The sequence below is a fragment of the Argiope bruennichi genome, chromosome 2 (genome assembly GCF_947563725.1).
Source record: "Argiope bruennichi chromosome 2, qqArgBrue1.1, whole genome shotgun sequence".
Lineage (NCBI taxonomy): Eukaryota > Metazoa > Arthropoda > Arachnida > Araneae > Araneidae > Argiope > Argiope bruennichi.
This window is the reverse complement of record NC_079152.1, coordinates 121,924,114-121,948,287: the sequence shown is the minus strand read 5'-3', so window position 1 is coordinate 121,948,287 and position 24,174 is coordinate 121,924,114. Positions and strand designations below refer to the sequence as shown.

The 24,174-nt window shown below is 26.7% G+C and overlaps 1 protein-coding gene across 3 annotated transcripts in view; it reads left to right on the top strand.

The window, feature by feature from the left end:
- LOC129955440 (uncharacterized) overlaps nt 1–24,174 on the top strand; it is a 182,421-nt gene that overhangs the window by 156,944 nt on the left and 1,303 nt on the right. For 2 of the 3 annotated variants that reach the window (XM_056068226.1, XM_056068224.1), the window contains one exon: nt 14,620–16,973. In XM_056068226.1, coding sequence (XP_055924201.1) covers nt 14,722–16,973 — 2,252 coding nt within the window. In that variant the 5' untranslated portion in view covers nt 14,620–14,721. Of the gene's footprint in view, nt 1–11,036; nt 11,287–14,619; nt 16,974–24,174 lie in introns of those variants that run through there. The other variant, XM_056068225.1, reaches the window with a different exon arrangement.

Here is a 24,174-nt window from a genome sequence, read left to right as displayed (position 1 = left end):
TCATTGAAAAAGTTTATCATTATCTCGAAATTTTAGGGGAAATAAAACATTATATTAATTAATGATAAATGAAAAGGGATTAAATTAAAATAGTTGTTCAGCAGATTCCAATGAAATGTTTTGAATCGAGATAATTTTCCTAAATATTTTTACCACGGAATGAGGCATCTGAAAAAAAAAGAAAAAAGGAAGCATAAAATTTCTATAAAGGAAATGGTTACTCGACCTATAGTTTAAGGAACCTATGGCTAAACAATATAAAACTGCATACAGACAGAAAATTATTTAAATTTGATTTCTACTTAACATAGTATAAAATGCATGTTTCTTTTTACAAGTTAGTGGCTGTGTTTAGCTTCATCCTACCTTAACTGTAAAAATATGTTTTTTTGTTTTAGTGGTATCTAAAAAAAAAAAAAAAAAAAAAAAATCTCATTTAAAAAAAATAATATTACAGTATTTTTTATTGCTAAAGTAAAACGAAATAAACTATTTTTATAGTAGCAGAAATAATGAGATTGACTGAACAATGAATTATTTCAGAAGGAATACGAAAGAATATTTTCATTTTCAGTGCTATTTGTTTACTTAATATTTTTTTTGTAAGTGCAGCGAGTTGTTTGATGATACATTCCATTATAAGAAACAAGAAAGGAAGAAAAAGCATTTACTGTGGACAAAGTGTTTGCTTATTGGAAAAGAGTCTGCTGTGCATACAAACGAATATTGATTTCTTTGTTGAATTGTTTGTCAGCGTGTGAAAAACACGGCTCTTTTGTCGTTTTGATAGCCTCTCCCCTCCTCCCCTTCCAACAGTTGAGCACTTTTGCACCGACAGTTAATTTTATTTGCTTTATCTATCGTTGGAAATATGATAATTATCGTAGTTTGAAAGCATTCTTGTTTACTGAAATACTCGAATCTGTCCAGGACAACACCAGTGAACATTTGTTTAGTTATGTAATATTTCACTTACTGATACCTCTTCTCAAATTATTTTGGAAGATATTTGCATCGTAATATTTCCAGATTTAATAATTGCTACTAAAATAATTTGCATTTATTTATTTATTATGCATGCTTACCATTTTTTAAAAAAATTAAAGTATTCCTGTTATTTTTAATAAATTTTATTGCAGATAAAAAAATTTTTCAGGAAACTGAACATCTGAAATTTTAAAGTTAATATTCTACACTTACCAAAAATTACACTGAAATAAAATATCTCAATACCTTTTTATTTGCTATCCTTAAAAAAAAAAAAAAAAAAAAAAAAAAAAACCAATATTTTGTCCTTTAAATTGAAAAACCATCTAAATAACTGATTAGATAAATTAGCTTGAAATAAAATCGATTTGAAGATTCAGTGATGTGATTTCAAAGATAGAAATTCGATTTGAAGATTCAGTAATGGGACTTCAAAGATACCAAACAGGAGATAGTATTTCATAAAGTAATGTATGTACTATATGAGCCATTATTAGCTTTTCAATAAAAATGCATGAAAATTGTTAAGTGTTATTTAAATGACGTTATTTGTATATAAAATAGTGTTAATTTATGGAGATTGAATTGTTTGTTAATTCAAACTTTATGCTACTCCTTTACAGATACTAATGAAAATGTTACACATGTTCCTTAACGCTTAAAAGAAGTAACTTCACTGTTGAAAAGTTACTACACCCCACTAAAAGGGGTGAAATGGAAATGAGTAATTTCTAACGTTTTCCCGCCGAATTTGGAAACATATCATTGCACAAGAATGCTTTTTATACCATTTGAAAACACATAAAAAAAAAAGAAGTCCCTGAAACCTGTTTCATTTCCATACATTTATTTCTTTAATTTTTAATTAATTTTAAAACAGTTTGTAGCAATTTTTGTTGTTAAAGCAGTGAATCTGCTTTTCAATTTAAACACATATATCGCTCGTGCTACTTTTGCTAATGTTAAAGCTGAATGCTTTCTTGGAATGTTTCCACTTCTGTTTTTATTTCCCATTATAAGCATTTTTTATACTCCGCTTGAAGTAATTATATATTTAGTTATTGCATTTTGAAATGTGCCTTAATTTTTGTTACTGTTTGATAGAATTTAGCTCTTTATTTAAACACTTTTTGTTTGTTGGATTGTGTATCATATGTGTTTTTAATACTTTTTTTTTATCTTGAGTTTGTAATGACACGTATAATATTAGTCTATTATAAATATCATTTTATTTTCATTTAATTCATTTTTCATTCATTCATTTCAATTACTCATTTTCGTCTGCAATAGCGATTAATAAAAATGAAGGGCAATTCCTTATAGTTGTTGATATCAACCTAGAAATTTTCAATCTTATTCGCTGACCACAATTATATGTTTCATGCTCTATGGTGGAAAATCGATGTCGTTTTTACTAGTTTTAGTATTTTTTTTAATTAGGCTTTAATTATAATTAATGATCCTAAATCCTCATAAGATATTGAAAGTAAGGATTCAAAAACTATGCGATGTAAATTATGTGCATTTTTCTTTCTTCCATAAATAGCCAATAAACACTGGCTGAGCCACAGGTAGTACAACTTATATGTTAAATAAATGCTTTGTTTTCTGAATGTTATTAACTCATATCGAAAAAAAAAAGGAATTTAATTTCTATTTCAAAGTTAATATTAAAAAATAGACAATAACCGACTTACGGAGAATGGCCCCTGAAATTGTTTTATAACATGTTCAGAATCTATAAAAAGATGGAGTATCTGGAAAAAAAAAATGAAGAAATGATTAATCTTTTAACAACTGAAAAGAATGTTGTTAATTTAGCTAAAATTTACAAAAATCAAAAATATCATAAATTGGATTTAGGATTTTGTTTCTGGATCCCTTAAAAAGCGTTCTTCTTGTACATTCCGGAAAATCTTTGTCTCGATTTTATATATATATATATATATATATATATATATATATATATATATATATATATATATATATATATATATAGTAACCAATCTAAAGTAAGAAAAAGTTTGAAAACGAAACTAAAATGAAAACGAAACAAAACAGTTTCGAAATCGCAACTAAAATTTATTACCTATTTAAACTAAAACCAAAAAGTAACTTCATAGTATTTAGAGAGCGCAATTGCAGCTACTTCTAAAACACAGATGAATTTATACAAAAGTATTAGAATCAAGTTAAAAGGAAAAACAAAAATCAAATAAAAATTAAACCAAAAAAATTATTAAAAAAATTAAAAAAGAATCCGGCCTGAAGACTTTTTCAAGGGTCACCCTCAGGCAGGGATTCAAATAAAGGGATTTTTTCTGTGAGGACATACAGACATTAAGTCTAATAATGATTCCTCGTGACCCGAAAATCCCCCGAAATTATGCTCAAGAGATATACCATTTTAACAGAAAGGAAATATAAAATAACAAATTAGAAAAAAACCACAAAGTAAAAATACAATGAAAACAATAACAATAAAAACAAAAACAGCATTAAAATTAAAATTAAAATTAAAAACGAAAAGCCAGAACATACCTTCCAACAGTGAATGAAACTTTAAACAATCGATTGTTATTTCCTGTTTTTGAAAGTTAACGGTAAATTATGTAAACAGAGGTAGGCACCCAGCGCCATCTATTGAGTGATCCAATATGCAAGTAAATTTCTATTTTTATTTACTTTAGATTGGTTACTCGTTCTTGCATTTGGTTGGAATTTAGCTGCAGGTGCGCTGTTCCACGAACTGCAAAATTTTTAAATAAAATATTTTTAATAGTTTTTTTTTGGTGGTGGTGGGGGGTTCAATAGGTTTTTTGGTGTATTGCCTAAAAAAATTTAAGAATTTTCAGATCATTTTTCCTGATTTTACTTTTTCGAGAATTCCTTGTTTTTGGCGTTTAGGAGATATATTTTCATTTTAATAAATAAATTAAACTATGCAAAAAGTTAATAACGAATTTATCATAGCGCATGGCCCGTCGCGCGCTCTACCAAGGGGCACTGTGGATAGCTTTGTGTCAGGAGCATTCACGGAGAAAAAATTACTGACACAATTGTTTTGTTTAAAAAATCTTAAAAATACAAAAAAATATAAAATTTGTGGAAACGGAAAGTGTAGGACATGTCCTTTGGCAGATAAGGAACAGATCAAAAATGAAAACTCAAAATTACAAACATTCTGTAAAAACAAAAATTTGATTTATCTCCTTAATTGTTCAGAATGTAATTTAAAATATATTGGCCAAACTAGCACCGAGCTTAATTTAAGAATTAACAATCACAGATCCGATATAAAAAACTTCATAAAAAATAGGACCACTGACTTCGAACTGGAGCATTTTCAAAACCATAACTTTAACAATATTAATATCTACATTCTAGAAGACAATATTAACGAATTAAACAAAAGATTAGATCTGGAAAACATTTATATTTGCAACCTGAAAACTTTATTTCCTTATGGTCTCAATAGTAAATTAAATGGGGAAGGTTATGCAGATTTAAACAATAATTGCATTTATAACAAATTTAACATTTTTAAAAATTTTCTTAATAAAGATAACTTTTCTAAAAGATTTAAAAGAGGTAAAGGGAAAGGAGGCAATTTTCAAATTATATTTGAGGAATTTCAAAATTACTGTAATCTGGAACACAATAGTGAAAACATTCACAGAATTAGGAAATACATTTTTGGTCTTAGAAATAATAAAATGAAATGGTTTTTAAATAATAAATTCGGGGAATTAGAGTTTAAAAATTCGTACACTAAATGTATTATTCTAGATCTTATTAAATGTAAACTTAACATTGGAAAAAACGATTTACTTTTTAATAATAAAAATAATGTTTACAAAGAATACTGCGTGATTAAATTCTTGGATATTTACTTCGAATATCTAAAATTACCCAAAATTATACATAATAATAATATATTTTTTCCTCTTGCAGATAAAACTAATGTATCAATAGCGTTTAGTTACACTTCAACTTTAAAGAAAAAAATTTGTAATTATAATTACTATAGCAAAAATTTAGATAAAATAAATAAAACAGATTGTTACTGTAACAAGGAAAAATATAAAGATTTTATAGATATTGATAAAGGTCATATTATTACAGGTAATTTAAAAATTATTGAATCCAACTCTTTAAGAGATTTGATGGGAAGAGGAACAAAATTTAGATTAAGAGAAAAAATAAACCATAACAAAATTTTGATTTCTATTGGTAATGATTTGGATGTTTTTATTGCCAAATTATCTAGAAAATACCACTGGCCTGCGGAAGGTTTCGGGGAATGGAAAGTGAGAATTTTAAAGGAAATTAAAATAAAATTGAATACTGATTTTGACAGATCTAAAGAACGTGGGATTTATTTTGGTAAAACATTAAAAAATGAAATAAAAAATTTAAAAGAAAAATTTGTTATTACAGTAATAGATAAATCAGCAAATAATTTCTGTTTAATTTGTAAATATTATTATAAAGAACTTTTAATTAATGAATATAACTCTAATGCAACTTATATGTTAAAGAACACCGGAAAAAAGGAATTAGATAAAAGAATGCTAGCTTTTGCAAAAAAAACCAAAACTAAGACTTGCTCTCTTAACTATCCTTATTTATTCCCAACAGGTAAATTTCATAAAAATCCATTAAAATTCAGATTCGTAACCTGTAGCACTGGTAGTTATAATTACTACACGGGTAAACATTTCTTTAAATACTTAAAAATTATCCTGGACAAAATAAAAAATGAAGACAACTTTATTATTTCTAGTAACAAAGAAGTATTAGATTTTCTTAAAGATAACAACATTAACAAACTTAATACTTTTGATTTCGAAAATTTATACACTAATCTACCTCATGAAAAATTAATAAAGGTCTGCACTTTTATATATGACGAATATTTAAATGAAAATATCATTCCTAAAAATAACTGGCTTGAGTTATGTAATTTTAATATTACTGAAAATTACGTGTTTAATGGTATTAATTTTTATAAACAAGTCAAGGGCATTCCAATGGGGACAGCTTTCTCAAGTGCTTTAGCTAATATTTTCCTGCATTACTATGAGAAAAAAATAATTAAATATAATTTAATAAACGGGTGGAGATATATTGATGACCTACTTTTGATTAACTTCGACAATACTAATATTATTACTAATTGCTATCCAAAAGATTTAATTCTAAAAGATACAAATATAAATCAACTTGAGGCTACCTTTCTGGATTTAAAAATCGAAATTGCTAATGATAAAACAATAGTTGGTATTTACGATAAAAGGGATGATTTCAACTTTAAAATAACAAAACTATGTAACTACCATTCCAATCTAAACTCTAAAATTTTCAAAAATCTAATTTTCTCACAAGTTAACAGGATCAAAAGGGTTTGCAATAATAAAAATTCTTATATTGAAGCATCAAATATCCTCCTTAAAAATTTAATTAAAAATGATTTTCCTAGAAATTACTGTAATGTCAATTTTTTAATTAAACAAGGTATGGTTTGGGATTAATCTTTTGGCTTAAATAAAAATAGAAATTTACTTGCATATTGGATCACTCAATAGATGGCGCTGGGTGCCTACCTCTGTTTACATAATTTACCGTTAACTTTCAAAAACAGGAAATAACAATCGATTGTTTAAAGTTTCATTCACTGTTGGAAGGTATGTTCTGGCTTTTCGTTTTTAATTTTAATTTTAATTTTAATGCTGTTTTTGTTTTTATTGTTATTGTTTTCATTGTATTTTTACTTTGTGGTTTTTTTCTAATTTGTTATTTTATATTTCCTTTCTGTTAAAATGGTATATCTCTTGAGCATAATTTCGGGGGATTTTCGGGTCACGAGGAATCATTATTAGACTTAATGTCTGTATGTCCTCACAGAAAAAATCCCTTTATTTGAATCCCTGCCTGAGGGTGACCCTTGAAAAAGTCTTCAGGCCGGATTCTTTTTTAATTTTTTTAATAATTTTTTTGGTTTAATTTTTATTTGATTTTTGTTTTTCCTTTTAACTTGATTCTAATACTTTTATATATATATATATATATATTTCCTTTCATATTAAATTTGAGGTAAACAAGTGTGAACGTCTTCTGAGTAGTTAAATCATTGACTGAGGTAGCTAGCTAATGGTGCTTCATAACTACCCCCCCCCCCCGTCCATTATTGAGTTTCTTAATTAAAACCACATATAAATTTTTGATTTCAAAATTTATATTTGACATTCAAATTCAAATTTCTATGTATTAAATCATAATGTTTAAAATTTGCAACAATAATTAGCTATTTTTATTAGTAAATGTCTCCTTTGTATTTAGTTTCATTTGCAAGAATGAAAACAATTTTCAAGCAGGAAAATTTATTAATTTCACAGTTTTCCGCGCTGCTTCTTCATTTGAAGCTTTATTCGTCGATTTTCTATTTAGAGTTTTTAAACTGAACATTAAATTTAGTGCTAATTAAAATTGTGGGAACTCTCTGAAAAAAAAAGTTTTTAAACCTCTAATCCATCGTAGCTTTTTAATTTCTAGTCTCGGTCCGGCTGTTTTGTCTTTTGCTGGCTTGATTGGATCAGCTATAGACATTATGTTCTTACCAATTTTTACATCATTAATTTACCGAAAAAGTGTCGGTCAAAAAATATATATATAGCATTTTAATAAAAGCGAAAGTGAAAATTCTACTTTGAAATTAAAGGTCAACGAAAGCATTTTAACGTTAACATTAGCAAAAACACGCGAGTGAAAATTTTTAATGAAACAATAAAATCCAACCAAATACAGTTTCAGCAATAAAAATTACATTGTGTTTACATTTTGTGAAAAATTTATTTAAACCCTTGGGGTGCACAGAAACAATATTGGTATGACCGAAAGTCATATTTTTTAATTCTTAAATGTATGTTATGTTTATTCGTTAATATTCTCTGAAATTATAGAGAAAAAATGTTACATTTTCTGTTAATTTTTAATTAATTAATGCATTAAATAAAATTTTCAGTTAAATCTTTCTTAGTGAACACCTACTAACCAAAAAGTAACTAATAGAAGTATATATATATATAAGCACAATATTATTATTATATAATTATTTTTATATATATAATAATATTGTGCTTATACCAATAACAGCGCCACCTATGTTTGGAAGGTATGAATTGTAACAAATTAATTAAAACTGTGACTCAGAAAAGGGATCATGCGTCCCTATACCCCTTTTAATAATAAGAATAAAAACTTTTTTAATAGTTTTTATTGTTATTAAAAATTAATGTTACAAACGTGTATGTGTTCCTGTGTTTCTTATTGTGTTTTTGTGAATGTAATAAAAATAGATGATTTTTTAAAGAATTGCCGCTGTCATCCCATTATATTATTCTTGTTGTCAGAATCCTTTTTTTAATTAATAGGAAACTTTCCGCTTATTATTTAAAGTATTAGGTTTTTTTTTTTTTTTTTTTTACACGATGGCTTACATAGTATACTAAATTTACGTTAAATACATTATTTAAAATTTAATTTAAATGAAAAATTAAAATACCATAATTATTGTGATAAATTGCCAATTTAGCAACAATGGTACAAATACACATCGTTAAGCCGTGCTTTTTCGCACTGTTTATTCCTGCCTTTTTAGAGTAACTTTCGTCTGCATGATTTAAAAGTGGTAGGCATTCCGTGTTCCCTATTTGATATTTTAAACCAGTATTGATAATTTTTAAAAAAATCTACTGAATTCTAATTAAAAAAAATATTATGTTGCCATTTTTATAAATATCATTGACATCATACATTCATAACTAACTCCCCCTATTTTACAAAAAAAAAAAAAAAAAAAAAATTATAAAGCGCGTAATTTATGTTCTTGAGTTTCCTAAATCTAGCAATATTTTTGTATCAATACTGAAAGAGATAAAGAAAAAAAAATTCTAGTTTATTGCATTCTGACATCAAATGCAATATACCAAAAGATATCCTAAATACATTCATATCAATAAATCGCCTTTGCTAAGTAATGGGTATGTTTCGCTGAGCATTTAATTTCAGTAACCCAACAAAAGACTAAATCTTTTTAGAGGATTGGAAGGTGTGAATTATTTTGCTTTTAATAATCAGATTTCAGATCTGTATAAAAAAATTACAATAAAAGAGTACTGTCCTTATGTTATCATCTTAAAACACCAGATGATATTTTATCTACTTTAGATAAGAGAATATGAAGCCATAGTTTGTCACAGCATTCTTCATTCTCAACTAAAGTATTATTAGCTTGTCAATGCATTATTCGTCTTTTCCTGAAGTATTATCCTACCAGGCATGTTATTTCCTAAATTCTTCTAGCGAATATTTTCATAGTAAATACATTAATTAAAACAAAAATCAGAGCTTGGCTTGAAGAAAGAATATTTCAACGATTTGCCCAATTGGTGACATCTAAGAATGAAGATTTCGGCTAAATGGTATTGCACATTCTCTATTTTTGCTTACAGATTAACATTATAATAAATATAAAACACATTATAATAAATATAATATTAACACTTTCTAATAATAACATTAATAATATTATATTAACATTAATAATATAATATTATATAAAATTATATTAATAGTTAATATAATATTATATTAATAGTTAATATAATAACATTAATATTATTATATTAACATTATAATAAATATAATATTTACACTTTCTAACAAAATTATATTTATAAGAATTTTTTAACCTCAAATTTAAAAATAACAGTATTTCTGAACTTTGTTATTTTTTTTATAATCAACACATTTTATCATTTTTTTATTATGTCCATATAAAAATTTTAATTAAATGGTTTTGTGCATATATTTTTGGAATTTTTTTAAATTTCCATTATGTGTATGATTATAAAATATTCATATTGAAATTTTAAAATGCCCCTGTAAGAAATTTAAATTATTAAGTTAATGGAAGATAATTTTCTCTAAATTTACTTGACTTACTTAAATGCAGTATGTGATTCTAATTTTAAGTTTTGTTGATTGAGGTGCAGGAGAATAGAATGTAAATAGAGAGGAGAAAAGAGAGCCCGATTTCAATTTGTTCAAGAAATAATTTTTTAAAAAAATTATGCAAAAAAGGATGATAAAAAAGTAGGATGAAAGCAAACAGTGAAGGATCAGTGACACCGCTTCTCCTCTTATTCTGATAGCTATTACTTGTTCAAGTTCAAAACAACTGTTATTAGATCAGATACTTTAATATATAATTTTCTTCGAATGCACCAAACTATATTTTTAATTATCTTTTGTTGAAAATCACTACGTTAATATTTAAATCAAATTTCAGAATTTATCATTTTGAGTGGTATTACTAAAGCAAAATTTTGTTAAATCGTTAGAGTTGGAAAAAAATACTCACGTTATCAGTTTTGTCGTTTTTTTTTTTTTTTTTTTTTTTTTTTTTTAATAAGTTGCTTTATTTGTTAGATCTGCAATTCTAAAATCTTAATAATTTATTGATCGCAAGCTTGCAGTTTGCTTAATGCAGTATATAGCTTTATTCTTTACATCTTTCAGTATTTTATTCTCCCCCCCCCCATTTTCTTGTCATATTTTTGTTCACCAAATTGTGTTTTTATGAAAGAAGAAAATAGTGTCTTTTCATTCTTTTGAAATCTATGAGAAAAAGTAAACAACGTCTTTAAAAAAAAAAAAAAAAGAATTATTTTGCAGATATATTTTCCTCCAAAAATAGTTGAACATATTTCGTAATTTCAGTAAAAATAATAACAAAAAAAAAGTACGAGCGTGTATCAATTTGACCTGGGGAGTTAAAATGTGGGTCACATCGCTGTCTCGGATTTTATTTGCTTGTTTTATTTATCATGATAATTTTATTTGTTTTTGGAACTCATTATTTTCGCTTCGCGTTCGCTCACGCCTACGATACGAAAATGCAATTAGAGATGTATACCTTTCACCCCTCCGTCAAAATAGACCTAGTCCAATAGGAGTACGATGCCGGTTCTTGTTCCGCTCGCCGTAAAAGTTATCCACCTTCCTACCCCTAGGGATAAAGATGGAATGCTCCTTCCCTTGTCATAGCAAGCGAACTTATAGCTGGAGTTGGATGATGTATTAGTTAACAGCGATATTTAGGATGCTGTGTATGACTTGTATATTAATGTCCACGCCTGGAAAATGTGATGAGCATCTGGATAAAATCGTCTTTTTTTCGTGCATCTCCTATTTCCGGAAGTGCAAGCTTGGATTAAATGAAACAATGTATCAAAGGCAAGTGTTATGAAGTTTGCAGATCATTAGCCTTTATAATATTTACATTTTTTTTAAAGGTCACATTGTTTGTTGCTGTTGGCAGTGATCGATGTTTGTCAACATTAGAGTTAGTTTTTGAAGACACTCAAGTGCATATTTCTGGATATATTTGTTCATTAATATAAAAATCTTATTGATATATTTTGTTTTGCGTACATTTGACAGATGACGTACGTATGTAGTACGTGGATGTAAACTTTGACAACAGCGAGTTTTTCTTTTGCCGATGTTACTATTTGTTTACTAATAAATATGATTCGATATCAATAGTATTTTTGTTTATTGTTTTATAATCATAATTTGATTTAATTTTTTAATTCAATAGTATCAATAACAATCCTTTATTGCTATTCATATTCTGATAGATAAAGAAAATACACAAAAAGTTTGTAATTTATTTTTATATTTTTAAATCTGAAAGTAATTAAAAAAACAGTGGTGCTTCTAATTCGAACTTTATTATTTACTTTCTGCAAATGACCGTATTTTTTCTAAAGTATTTTTGAAATTATTATTTTTTTTGCAGTAATGAATAGTATTTTAATGGTTAAATAATATATTCTTACTTATTTTTTTATGATGATTGATTAATGCAAATAATAAACTTTATTATTAGTTATTATTTCAATTCTTATGAAGGGAAATGAAATACAAATAAAGAATTACTTTGCATAGACTGGCATACCACCAAAAAGTTATGAAATATTAATAGTTATGAAATTCTGTAATGATTTCTGTATGAAATAAAAGGAACTTATATTGTTCTTGCATTTAGATACGTACCAAAGTAAAAATTATGTGCTAAATATTTTATTTCTTAAATGTTATTTTTTATTTGATTTTTATAAACATTAGACTTACCCCTCCCTTTCTTAAAAGCAAATAAAAAATATTATTAAATTTATTATCGACTTTATTTTCTTGACTTCTAGTTAAGTATTTGTTTTTATTAACATTATTTTTTAAAATTCACATGCAGCTGAATCTAAAACAATTTTCAATTTATTTTTAAAAGTTTTGAATTGCATTTCTATAATCTATTAATTGTTACAAAAACATTTTTGTCTTGAAAATTAATTTGTGTCGTTTAATGTTTTGAGTTTAATTATTACATGGTATGTATTGTTTTGTAACATCTTTTGTTGAAATCAAAAGGTTTTATTCTCATGAAATGAAATGCTTCGTGCTAATGAAAGCTTCACGATTCAGAAAAGAAATAAGGCATTTTCTGTATCTGAATAGTTTTCTTACTGACTATTATTTGATTTAGTAACTATAATTAATTTCTTATTGTTTTATATTGATAATTAATAAATTTAAATTGTAATTAATGTTAATTTTATTTCTTATGTAAATCTTAATTATCATATTAAAAATCAAAATTTAAAACAAAAATATATACACAGGTTAAAAATTAAATTTTGTAGTAAGCTAATAAAATGAAGGCATAATCTGACAGATATATAATATTTGTGATGGTTTTATTATATAATTATTATTTTAATTAGTTATTGGTGCTCCATTTCATTGAAACTAGCTATGAAAATATTTCATGGTTAGTGCAATTTTATTAAACTGTTATTTAAATCTTATCTCTATTCGTTGATAAATTTAAAATCAATATTTGAAAAATTCTGTTGATTAATAATAATGGCATTTCAATTCTGAAAGAATTATTATCTCATTCATAATATTACACTTGTTGTATCTTCAAGAGTATAAGCTTAATAAACTCTGTCGATGTTTCCTTTTTTACTGTATTTAATACAATGCAATATGAAATTATAAAATTTTAAATTTTTATTTGAAGCTTCATTATTAAAATTTTATATATAAAAATATGCAATTTTGAACTTGTATAATGACTATATTTGTCTATATTTAAGCCATATATTTAAATTTAGTATATATATTTAAATACAGAAAACTAAACTGGGAATGCTTATTTTATCTTCTAAATATGGAATTAGAGCCATTAACTTTTTAAAAAGAACTTTTTGAAGAAGAAATAATAATTCAATCAATCCTTAATTGAATTATTATTTTATTTACTTATTTTTTTTTTTTTAATATTGAAGTATTTTAGAGTTTTACCAGATAAATAAAACAATAAAATCATTTGTATTTTAGTTTGTATATATGAATTTATCTTTATGAATATTTAGAATTGTTGGATATGTTTGCACTACTGATTTAAATTCCCCAAAAATATCATTTTCCAAATAGGTTTTTTTTTTTTTTTTTTAAATTTAAATTATAGGACTTTATAAGTATATGTGTTATATATTCTATTAGCTACAAGATCTAATAGATACTTATGTAGCCTTCATTTGTTTTTAATGCATTATAATTTAAATTTTTTAAACGTTTTGCATTATTTATTTATAAATAGGAAAAAATATCAAGATCAAATGAACAGAATGAATGAACATAGAACAGATTTTATACTCACTAGATACTTTGTGATAATTTAAAGATGAAAGTGATTGCGACTAACAAATCAAGGATTAAAGCAAGACATTTCAGAATATTTACTATATATATTTTACAGATATTTCACTATATATTTAAAGTTCATCTATAGATTACTTAATTACATTTTAAAGTAATACAATTTTTTGTTCTTGGTGCTTCTTTCTCTTAAAATATCACTATTCATTAATGTATTTTTAATAATGGCAAATACATTCTTCGGATTTTTTTCCCCCTTGAATAAGTAGTGTGTGTGTGCATATATATATAAGAATTAAATGAAAAAGAAGATTTATGTTTAAATTGCCTTGGAATAATAATATTTAAATTTCCATTCTGAAGAATGTATATATTTAATTCTTTTATGTATATTCTTTTAGCTTCTAGGATGCTTGATAAATTTATAAATTAATAATTCATCTCAGAATGTAATAAGAAGCATGTCTGATTCTTACAAAAGTTGTCAAAGTCATGGAATTTCCACGGTTTTTAACCCTTAGCACTCTTATATTCAGTCTGACTGCCATTTTGCAGGATGCTTTTGTCAGAACAAAAACTTTCATATTATTTTTTAGAAATTATAAAAAAGCAACTATTTCTAAGCACTATATAAGAGATTTCTAAGCACTATAAAGAGTCCTTATACTTAGATATATATAATAATGCATCTCATCACTTTTCAAGTGCAAATTGTTAAAATCAGAACCATTAGTCGAATAAGATTTTTTATAAAAAGATTGTAATTGTATGTGAATAATTTTCTTAACTTGGCTGTCATGAATTTCTTGTAGTATTTTTAATTTTATTCTTTCTTTCTAGGAATAAACACACTTGTAGATGAAAATGTTACTCTCTGCTCTTTCATTGAATTCAATAAAACTTCAAAAGCTACCCAATTATATGAGGTAGAATGGAAGTAATATGGCTCTTTCTACACCCGCTGTTGATTTGTCTACTCAAGAAAAAAGCGGGATAAAAATCAAACAAGAAAAAGAAGATGACGAAAGTATTAAAGAACAGAGCTCTACAGAAATCAACAAATTTATTGTCAGTGATCCTCAGCTATCTGGATTGCAATCTCGAAATATTACTATTACAGTTGCAACTTCACAGGCTGAAAAGGTAGCTACTGCTACAAAACCAACAGTTCAAATAACTCGTAAGCCATCACCACCTGAGAAGCCAAATCCATCCAAACCGGATCCTCCACCAATTGATTACTCTAGTATATGTGGAGCGTTTGGATGGACGACCATTGGCCCTGTACATTTACCAATAATTATGCGTGGTGAAGAAAAATTTATAGCTGTGAGAATGTTTGAGAGCAAAATAGTTTTTGGATATTTTCCAGATATTTTTCCTGCTGCAGTTTTTAGCTGTACAAATATCAATAGTTACTATATAACAGTAAATGAAGCAAAGCTGCTCAATGAAATAAATAGTGTTCATTGTGATTATCAGTTTGGCTATAATGATTTTTCAACAAAAGACTATGTGGTTCGCCTTAAAGATGCTTTTGAACTTTTTGAGTTCTTGGAATTTTGTCGTACAAAGTTGTATGCCCAAGGCTCCAACTCCACAATAAGTGATAAATGTGGATTTTTCTTAAATTATAAAATTCCTTTTGTTAAAAAGGGTACAAAAAAGTATGTTTCTTTAAATACAATATATTGTGATGGAGCTACACCTACTGTAAGTAGTAGTGAAAGCATCACAAATTGGGACCTTGCCTACTTCAGATTTTTGAGCTGTTTTGCAGCAGTTGATCTGAAAAAAGTTGAAATCAATATGCCTTTATGTAATGTTGAAGATCTTGAAATTGCATTAGGTGGTGTCCATTTTAAAGAGGTGTCCAATTGGCCAGATATCCAGTTTTCTTCTAAAGAGGAATGGGAAAGTTTTCTACATCCTAGAACTTTACAATGGGTACCTGAACCAGTTAAACAATCTTCCACCGATTCTGTTGAGGATTCGAAAAAGCTCAGGAAAAAATTTAATGAATTTCAGGATAAGGAAAGTATGCTGAACTCCTTTATGGGGTTGAATAAGTTTCTGGATATCAATAATTCTCTTTCTAGAGCTGCTCATGTAAGAAATGAATCTGCAAATGGACTGAACTTGCTTCAAGGCAGTGATAAAACTGGTTTATTCCCTGTATCATTAGAGAACTTCTTAGCCACATCGTCATCATGTAATTATCCATATCCTGTAAATTATAATCATTATAATAGTCATATTCAAACTCCTTCAGTTTTAGAATATGAAAGATACAGAAAATCTGATGGGAGTTTGTCTTCATTCACATCACGGAAATCAAGAACATTTCCTCCTCCTCCACCTCTTGTAAGATTAGGGAGCCCACGAGTGTCTTCTGTTCCTGCAGATCAAGATGTGGTGCCAAAAACTGCTTCTTCGTTATTTCCATATGTACCCACACCTTCAAATGCATCTGTTCCTCCTTGGTTAGCAAGAATATTAGAACCAGATTGGTTACATGATGAAGAAAGTAGAACAACTGTTCAATCATCTGAGGGTCCCGAAAACTTATCAAGAAGATTAAGTGAAAATGATGCATGGTGCCCTACCACACTATCATCCAACATAGCTATTAATGGGGCTGGTTCCTCTAATATTGTACGAAGCAATAGCAATTCTCTTGGAGTTATAAGAGAAAACTATGATCTAAGCCATGGATCTATGTGCCGAGATGAAAGATTACTGCACCCCCATGGTGGAAGCCCAAGGCTACTGGCCGGCCCTGGACCTCCACCTCATTATCCAACTCCACCACAGTCGTCCCCACTTCAGCCGTTGTCCCTGCTGGATTGTGCTACTATACCAGGTTTCTCAGATATGTATGGAACAAGACTAACTCCAAATGGACTAGTGGACCTTTGTAGTCCTCCTCCATCTCCTGAAATGAGAACAGCATTGTCAAGTAGTCCAAGAAGCTCACACTTGTCCACTTATGCTTACCAGCCTCATATAACCCGCCTTGTACAAGTAGACTCACGATATGTGCTGGCGATCAATGTTGAACCGTTGAAGTACAACTCCCATCTAGCGGTTCCTATATCAGATGTGGTTAATAAGTTCCTTAGAGGCACTTCTGTACAGTCCTGCCAAATAATGCTAGAAACTGTATTTAGACTCCATCTGTATGAATGTACCAGGTGAGTTCTTAATTTTTTTAAATCATATGAAATGATAAGATATGTATTTTTAAAAATCAGTGACTTTTGCATGATTTTGTCAAATCAAATGGTTACAATCACATTAGAGGTCGTGGTAGCCTGATTGGTAGGGCATTTGATTGGCATCCCTTGTGTTGCGAGTTTGAACCCCACCGACTGAAGACTTGCCATGTACATGGTGGCTGGTGCAAGTATAAATCTGTCGTAGCTACAAAGTACTCCAAGTTGAGATAATATTACTGGGGGTACTGGATCAGAGGTGATCATTCTCTGATTCAGGTCTAAATTATGATCTGTGAATGAAGTCTGCCCCATAAAAAGAAGCTTCATGGATAGCTAAGAGGTTCTCTCGGCCCTAGATGGCGCTACTGAAACAAGAGACACTTAAACTCTCTGGCTTCATCAGCGGGCTTGTCTATGACAAGTGCCATAAGCAACAACATCACAATTATATTAAGCATTCTGCATTAATGAAATCTCTAAAAAATATGATACCTTTTTAACTTGCCATTAAAGACTGTAAAAATTTCAGTATTTTTTTAAAAATTGCAATAGGTTTATTATATAAAATGATACAATTCATGTGCATTTTAAAATGTTAACCAGAAATATATTTTTAAAAGTTGTTGCCATAAAGAAATAAATTTTGAGTGAAAAGGAATGCTTTGCTGGTTTTTGCTACATTTCTTTTTGTGGTATTTTATTATTTGCAGCTGATTTATGTAGCATTTTGTTTGATTCTTTATATATATATATATATCCGTCTTTCCAAAATTTTGACATTAGCAACTCTTAAATAGATTCAAATTTTATTTGTTAGGCACACTATGCAACTATATTTATTGCTGGATTTAAATTATCACTTGGTTAAAACTAAACCTACTGCAAGCAGTCAAAAGACCATTTTCTAATGGCAGTTCAAATGTATCGATGAAATGCCAGTAGGTTTAGCCAGTAGTGTAATGAGTAGATAAGACTCCAGTGTGTTAATTCATGTTTTGTTTATGCTGCTTTTATAATTGGTAGATGTCTAATATTCTCTCTTAATAGTTTACTGTAAAGCTTGAAATGCAGGCTTATTATTGTATTGTATAACCTGTTACAGTTTGTTAATCTAAAATATTTTCTTTCATAAAACTGTAATTATAGATATTGAAAGCAAATTTAATTTAAAATTATCATGAAACTAAAATTACTTGTAGCCTTTGTGTTTATAGTTTAAAGTTAGCCGAAAATACTTAAATCTTTTATCAGTAATTTGCAAAGTATTTTTGCATGTAATGTATTCATTACATAAAAATCATTTTATTTAAAAAATGAGTTATGAAAAGTAATTTCTCAAGGAAATAAGATAAGAATTTATATTTTCAACATTTGATATTTTTGAGCAATCAATGATTTCACTGAATGTCATAAACAATTTTAGTTTATTCAAAAGTCACCTCATTCATTTGTGAACTGAGTTTGTTGGAATTTTGAATCTCAAAATGTCATTTTAATAAATTTTTCTATATACTGAAAGGTTTCAAAGAAATTCAAAATTTTCTTAGTTTACTTCATGGAATATCGATTTTGCTGATAACCTAAGCAGTGAAATAAAGCTGTTTCCCATTTTAGGTTCATGTTTCTTCTGTGACTAAGGATTTATCTTCTATGGATAACTTTTAACTACATATATTGAACATGAACTACTGGGTACAGTTGGCTTCTGCAAAACCTATTAAAAGCAGGATCTGTATTAAAATAGTATAAAAAGTATACCTTCTTAGACAGCTGAAGTCAACAGAACTTGCTTAAATTTAAACTTGCACTGGATTTAAATATATATATATATATATATATACCGAATACTTGTATGAATTCAGAAATAGTTGCATTAGTACAGTTTTCATTAGAGCAAATAACTCCTATTCCTTCAGTAATATCTTTCCATTAGCTGTATTGTGCACTTTGTGATTAAAATGAAAAATATCAATAGTAACTAGAATTTTTCATTTGAGAAATCAACTGACAACTTAACTTAATATTGATAACATGATTCTGATGAGGGGAAAAAAATTTGTTTGGAGTAGAAACTCTCTCATCATTTCAAATAATTCCTGTTCATCATAGTTTGAACATAATTGTCTTTCTGTGAACGGAAATTTTCTTATTGCTTATTTCTAGTAGAGGTATAAATATTTTTCTGCATCACAGTTCTTAAATGTTATTAGTATAAAACTTGTTGTTGAATTTTTGATATTAAACCTTCTGATGAAATATCTGTACAAACATTTTGTACAAATTGCAGTGATGTTCTTTATTTCTTGAATTTTTTTTGTTGTTGATTTTAGAATTTCTGAATAATTTTAATTTTTAATCAACAAATCATTAAACAATGCAGAATATAAATCTAATAAATTAACCAAACAGTTAACAGTTTATAATGGTAAGAATTGCATTGTATCTATTATATGGGTTTTATTAAGAAAACAATGCATTATTGGTTTTTTTTACAAGAAAATTAAGTGTAAAATTTATGAAAATATGTATTTCAATCAATAATATCCAACCAGTTATTACAAATTATTTGTAAGCATCATTATTTGTAAACAATTATTTGTAATCTTAAAATTAAAACCAATTATACTTGCACATCAGAAATTAAATTTATATATAATAACATTATAAAAAATTTCTCAAAACTGAGCAATAATGAAGAAAATATTACATCAAATTAAATAATTATTTAATGAATATTTCTTTATATTTATTAACTTAGTTATAGATTTTGTGTTCTGTTTAGTTTAATAAGATTAGTCATATTTTAAAGCTATATAAGGGTAAATTTCATAAGTTTAAACTTCGATGACAAAAATAAATAGTCTGCAAACCCCATACTTGATAATTCTTCAGTGGGATCAGATTTCTACCCATTATACCAAATTTACAAATTGCTAAGATAGCTTTAGTTTAATAATAGATATAAATTTGTGATAAATTATTCATTTTTATTATATATATATTTATAATATGCATTCAATGCTCTTTTAACACAAAATAATGTGGTATTATATTATAATAAAACCATGCTATGCAAAACAATACACTCTGCATATTCAAAAATGTAGTGCTGAAAAATGTTTTCTTTATAGGAAATAGCCAAATTAATAATTTTGTGCTTTAGAAAATTATTTTACCCTATCTTATAATTTTTTGCAGCATGTTATCAGAATGATATTTGTACAATAATTTTTAATTTAATTGTTTATAAAAATTTAAAATTAGCAATACTCGTTAAAATCATTGTAAATTTTCAGTTTAATAGATTACTGTAGTTGAAAATTATAAATGCTGTAAAAATCAAAACAAACTTGGAGTCAACCAAAATCTGTAACGTTTCAGAAAGAATCTGCAAGCAGAATAATATTTTAACATATTGTAAATAGGGAATTTAAGATAGAGAAAAATTCAAATTAAAGTTTAATTCAAATTATCCTTATCTGACTGTAATAAAACAAGTATCTGGCTAGAAAATAGAAATGTGGAATATGGTAATTAACAAAATCTTTAGCTAAAACTTCATATTTCAATATTACACTCATAAAATTCCTTCACATTATTCAAATATCAGAATTCATTTTAAAAAAAATTCTGCAAATAAAAGAACAGTCAAAATACTTATGTTTTCCAAGAATCTTTGTATGTATATGGTAAATTCTTGTGCTAGTTTAATATTTATTATTTATCTAAGAAAATTTTTTATGTCAGATATGTTTCTTAGGATTAACTTTTTATTAATTATTTTTTAGATCTAATAAACTGCTATATCAATCTTAAAAGCTGCATTAGAAACTTGCATATTTTTTTATGTCATTAAGAACATCAATTGTAGTGTTCAGGCTTTTACAGTGTTTAATTTTTGGAAGAGAATCTACATTTTTATTTTACATACATGATCTACATATTAAATTTTTGCACAATACTTCGAAACATTATTTATATAATATGCACTGGTTCAAATTACAAATATCTTGCTTATTTGTGGATGCTGAGTATATTGAAGACATAGTTTGTTCATTCAAAGACTGGCAGCTCTGTGGAGTTTTAGGAAGAGATGCTTTTTTTTTTTTTTTTTTTAAAGGTTTTAAAGAATTTTGTTTCAAATACTAAAGATGTGTTTAATTTTAAATGAATCAGACTTGATTCATCATTAAATGTATATATAAATTGTGTTGAATTTTGAGTTACTGAAATTCTTTTATAGTTTTATAGATTGCTTTTAAAATTAAATACAATAAAAATAAATGAAAAAGTTTATTGGGATATCATTTTAATAAAACAGTAAATCTAAAGTTTCAGATTTTGTATAACTGCTGGAAGGAAAGAACACAATTAATAACGATGAAAAAATTATCACTAATTTAATAAAAAGATTCTAAAGTAAATATAATGAAAGGCTATAATGAAATTAAAGAAAATTAGTAAAAGCAAAATCATGCGTTTATATATTAATAATTTGTTTTGTGGGTCATTTGCAGTACTTTGGTATATCATATTGTCATATAAGTATAGCTAAATTATACATAGAAAACAACACTTTGATCCGTAAGTATTGCTATTTGTTCATGCTGTCTTATAGTAAGAATGTTGGGTTGATTTTGAAATCCATTAATTGTCTTGTTGGAGGAATAATGACTTAATATCAAAACAGATTTGTAAGATGAACATAAAAGTAAATGATACATCCAGTGATGTTTAACACTTGACTGTGACATGACATGACATGAACTGGACAATTTGAATGTATGTCACAATATCTTAGCATTCCCCGAATATTATTTATGATGAAATCAGTCTAGAAATTCTTTAAATTGTTTATCTGAAAATGAAACATTACTTTCATGTTTTACATTGGAGGGGGAAAAATGAGAGAATAGAGTTTATGAAGAAGTTACTTTAATACAGAACCGTTACCTTTTCAACAATTAAGATTGCTTAGTAAATGTGAGCACCCTGATGGTTAAAAATTTTAAAAAGCTGTAATCTTTGATAAAACATTTCATAATATCATGTATAAATAAATCTAAAGTAGTTTATCTATTATATATTATCATTTATTATATTAGGTATCAGCCTTCGGCTATCTATTAGATAATGTAGGTAACTTCTGTTAAGTGGATAGGCTAAGATTTTCACACCAATCGTTTCTGTATAAATATATTTTGGATTTATATGCATGCTTATGTATTATTATAAGATCAATAGCGATCTGGTTATAAACCTTAATAATATTTTTGTTTTTAATACGTTTAAAATCATCACTAATTTTTTCATATTAAAGGTTTTGATTTATAATAATTTTTCGAAATTAAAATAATAGTATAATAAATTTTTAGGTGCTCTTGGATTACTGATGCACCTGGGCTAAAACCCACTGAATAAAACACACCTCTGTTAATAATTAAGAAAATTAGAATTTTATTAGGAAGTAATAGATCATGAAGTTTGAATAAAAATAAAGGGTAGCAAATTAATATCAGTGCATACTTTTGAAATCTATGAAACCTTAAATGAAAATGTGCATGTTTTATGCATATATTGTGATTACTTTGTTGATAATGTATCCTGGACAGAGAAAGACTGTCTGACTAGGAAAAGCATTAATTTAGGATGCAATCTTTCTTTAATGCATTTTTTTTAATAATGTCAGTGTGTTGTAGAATTCTCGTGTTAAATTAAAAGTTTATTCTTCCTAAGACAAAATCAAAGAATGGATTTTATTAAGAGGAAAAATATGTGTTTTATTGATTTAATTAAATCTCCTAAATAAATATCAAAAAGATATATATTTTTTAAATGTTAAAGATTTTTCTAATTAATTAAAGATAATAAACCTAGCCTATAATTTACTTAGTAAATTTATTCTCTAAAAAAACTGTATAAATAATAATTATCTTGGAATTTCAATCTATCTATCACTTTGAAATTGTTATGGAATAAATCACAAACACACACACACAACAAAAGCATATATTTTTGCAAAATTAAGAAGAAATCGTATTAATTTATTTAGAATGATTGCATAATGTATATGCACATTAAATATTTTCAAAGGCAAATTAATTATCCATATCTAATGAACACCAATTTATCTGAACATAGTTTCATAGAACATACATTTTGTTTCTTGAAAAAAGTAGCTGAAAGAAAATCTAGAATAAAATTATTACTAAATATTTTTTAAGCATGACATGAAATTGTATACAGGGTGTCTCAAAAATCTTGACCACGGCTTTTATTCCTGAAATATTGATCATAGACATATACTGTAAATTACAAAGATGCATAAAAAAGGTGCAAATTGCTATGAAATCAATTAAAGTTTTCAGGGGATTAAACTTAAAAAAAAAAATAACAAAATTTAAATTTTTATACGGACCACGTACAAAAAAAATTCCCCAATGAGTAAAATGTGCCACATCCTTTAATAAGGTCATGTACGAAATTTCATCACAAAAAGTCCCAAAGATATGAAACTACATAAATGCTGACTTAAACCACTTTTCGATGCCTGGATATGAGTTCGCAAAGAGAAAAAAATAATATAGGATGTTCATGTTTTAGGGGTCCTACACAAATTAACAAAAAAAAAATAATAATAATAATTTTACAATTTATTTGTTCAAAGGCATTAAAAATTTATAGAAATAATAACTTAAAGGAAAGATTACATAAGATTTTTTACAAGTTCACTGACTGTGCTATTTTTAAGTTATATTCTGTAAATCATGATATAAAATTTTAAAGTATTTTTCAGGAAACATAGATTTTAAAATTTGTATTTAAAAATAAAGAAATGAAACATATTTAATTTTCTTATAATGCATTCCTGTGTCACGTCATCTGCACTGAAGCTGTAAACATTTGCATTTTAATTTGTGATTTACCCTTCACCAACTTTGTTTTAACATATCTTTGAGAGTTTTCATGATAAAATTCTGAAATTTTGTTCATGACCTTATTAGAGAATGGGACACATTTTACTCAGTGGGAATTTTTTGTAGAGTCCATATAAAAATTTAAATTTTGTATTTTTTGAAGTTTATTTCTTTGAAAATTTTAACCGATTTCATAACATTTTGCAACGGCATTTTGCTTTTTTTACGCAACGTTGTAATTTACACTATATGTCTACTAT